At 51.0% G+C, this 2,917-nt stretch overlaps 1 protein-coding gene across 1 annotated transcript in view; it reads right to left on the reverse strand.

Moving 5' to 3' along the window:
• LOC103624237 (keratin, type I cytoskeletal 14-like) overlaps positions 1–2,911 on the reverse strand; it is a 4,427-nt gene extending 1,516 nt beyond the window's left edge. The window contains 5 exon segments of the mRNA XM_017738624.1: positions 3–50; positions 138–299; positions 803–959; positions 1,496–1,578; positions 2,741–2,911. Of these exon segments, the coding sequence (XP_017594113.1) occupies positions 3–50; positions 138–299; positions 803–959; positions 1,496–1,578; positions 2,741–2,911 (621 nt within the window).
• Between the last annotated feature and the right edge of the window lie 6 nt (positions 2,912–2,917).

A 2,917-nucleotide genomic window follows, 5' to 3' on the forward strand; every position in this document is an offset into this window, starting at 1 on the left:
CTCTGCAGCTGCTCCGTGTTGATGGCCACCTCCCGGTTCAGCTCTTCCGTCTGCAGCGAGGCAAAGCCGTGCCCTCAGAGCCCCAGCAGCGGGCACAGCCCCTGCCCTGCGCCCGCTGCTTGCCACCAGCTCCTCACCTTGCTGAAGAACCACTGCTCGGCATCCCTGCGGTTCTTCTCCGCCAGGCTCTCGTACTGCTCCCGCATCTCCGCCAGGATCTTGGTGAGGTCGATGCCAGGAGCAGCGTCCATCTCCACACTGATCTCCCCACCCACCTGCCCACGCAGGGCAGTCATTTCCTGACACAAAAAGAGACACAACACATCTTCATGCAATCCAAGAACCAGCATATAAAATGTTCCTTTTGAGGAACACTTTAGGAGAGGGAGCATTTGGGGCCTGATCAACGGGGAACAAACTGGGGTCTTTGCTCCATGACCACAAATAAAATAATTCAAATTCTTGAGAAATCCCCACTGGAGTTACTTCTCCAGAGAATAAAGCAGAGCCTGTAGCTGGTTCATTTCTCAGGGAACAAACCTTCCCAGCCAGAAGCTGCGAGGGTTGTTAATAAACCTCTAACAGCCACAGTGGGTATTACTGACATGGCAAGTGGTGAGTGGGAGTTCTGCAGGCTCCAGGGAGAATGTGCTGCTGTCCAGAGTGTATCCCCTCTGCTGCCTCACCAGCACTTCTCACCTCCTGCCCAGCAGTTCAGAACTCAGTGTAGCCTTAAAGGCTGGACTGGAACTCAAGTTTAAGGGCCCAGGGTGGCCTTTTTAGAGCCCGACTCCGTGCTCACCTCCTCGTGGTTCTTCTTCAGATAAGCCAGCTCCTCCTTCAGATTCTCAATCTGCATCTCCAGGTCAGCTCTGGACAGGGTCAGCTCATCCAGGACGCGGCGCAGCCCATTGATATCGGCCTCCACGCTCATGCGCAGAGCCTGCTCCGACTCAAACCTGGGGACACACACACAGTCAGCAAAGCTGCACGAGCTCCCGCCAGCTGGGCACACAGCACCCGGGTTTGCTGTTTGCTCCCTCCACACTGCTGTTGGCATTGTGGCAGTACTACATGGCCCCATTGACCACTTTCCTATGGGGAATGCTGAGGAAAGTGGAGGAAAACTGATAAAAAAGTGTCCACCTGAGTCCATAACATCACCCTGCTCCTGACACCACCAGGCCTTGGTACTGGCACTGGGCTCTGCACACACACATTAGGTGCACAGAGAGGCACAGGGCAAGGTTTCTGCACAGGAGAGGCTGTGCCACAGATGAACAAGCAATAGCAATAAAATAGTGGGTTTGGATGGAAGCAACGCAATTCCTGGGTGCCTGTAAGACTGAGATAACCATCTGCTTTGGAAATTGCACCCTCATTTTGAAGGCTTTGCTTCCACATTGCCTTTCTAGGGTTTGGATGGGATTTTCTCCTGATTTCATCAAACTTCCCTGCACACTTTACTCTGTTTTTCCCTGGAAATGTGGCTTACTTGGTCCTGAAGTCATCTGCTGTCAGCCTGGCATTGTCAATCTGCAGCAAGAGGTTGGAATTGTCGACTGTGGCCACCAATACCTGGGCAGTGAAAGATAAAATGTCAGGAATTCCTCCTGGCTGAGTGTTGGCACAGGAACAACAGTTTTGGGGAAGTTTGGCATTTCCTTAGCACAGGTGTGTTTGGAATCAGGACAAGTGAGATGCAGCTGAGACTGACTGCAGGAAGCAACCAGTTACTCCAACCTCCCTTTCCAAAAATCCATCAGTAAATGCTTCAAAAGGAGAGTGAGGCCACATAAGATGTGTGAGATCTGATGGTGGCCTTTGTCCCTATCCTTCAGGGCAGGTGCTGATTGTGATAAGGTCAGAGGGACCAATGAGGTGTCTGTGCTTGGCACACCTTGTTCTCAGATGGATTTAATCTGTTGGCAGCAGAAATGGATCAAAAGGCAGCGAGCAGGTGCCTACAGATTCTGATTTTCATATTACCAAAGCAGGAGCAAATAACCCACACTGGGAGGAGATTCAAGTCAGAGTTCAGGAGAACTCTGTTGAGGATGGGGGGGAAAACGGACTCCCTGCATCCTTTGCCAGCACTCCTGCAGCTCCAGCTGTACACGGCTTCCGGAATTGCTGGGGGCAAGTCATACATGGGAAGTAACAGAGAACGATGTAAACTTGAGCATTTCCTCCAAAATGGTATGCTGGGACTCAAATCAAAGGGAGAGGAATCCCCCCAAGCTGCCTGGGCTGGGGCCTTTGCACCAATTCCAGCCCTGGGGCAGCAAGTGCTGAAAGAGGCAAAAAACCTGTTACTGGACATTTCCATCTTTTTATCATCTAAATCTCCTTAGTAGGAGGAGCTGAAACAAGTTTGCAAATTCTTTGCCTGAATGTTTCCAAACCTGACATCAGTGTTTCACAGTTTGCCCACAGCTGCAAGTTTCCCTGAACCTTCATTTTAAACTCCCAAGAACACACATGATCAGTGCAGACTTGTCTGTATTCTTCATTTTTGTGTTACATCTTCTTATATCTGTTCCTCCCAGTGGAAAGCTGCCACTTGTCCCAGTTACAAGGATGTAACCAAAAGCTGACATTGAGACATTTCCAGCCGGGCACTCCACATATGCCACTTTTTACGACATAATTAGTGCTGACTAATTACAGAGGTAACAGTCATTGTTTCTGCTTCCTCTCTGACACACAACGTCCCACTGTGTTAATCCCAGCATCCTACCTTGTTCCTGAGCTCCTCGATAGTCCTGTAGTAGGGGCTGTAGTCACGGTCAGGACCAGGTCCCTGCTTCTTGTACCACTCCCTGATCTTGACCTCCAGGTCGGTGTTGGCCTCCTCCAGGGCTCGCACCTTGTCCAGGTAGGCGGCCAGGCGGTCGTTGAGGTTCTGCATCGTCTC

This window comes from Corvus brachyrhynchos, unplaced genomic scaffold (assembly GCF_000691975.1).
Source record: "Corvus brachyrhynchos isolate BGI_N302 unplaced genomic scaffold, ASM69197v1 scaffold30, whole genome shotgun sequence".
Lineage (NCBI taxonomy): Eukaryota > Metazoa > Chordata > Aves > Passeriformes > Corvidae > Corvus > Corvus brachyrhynchos.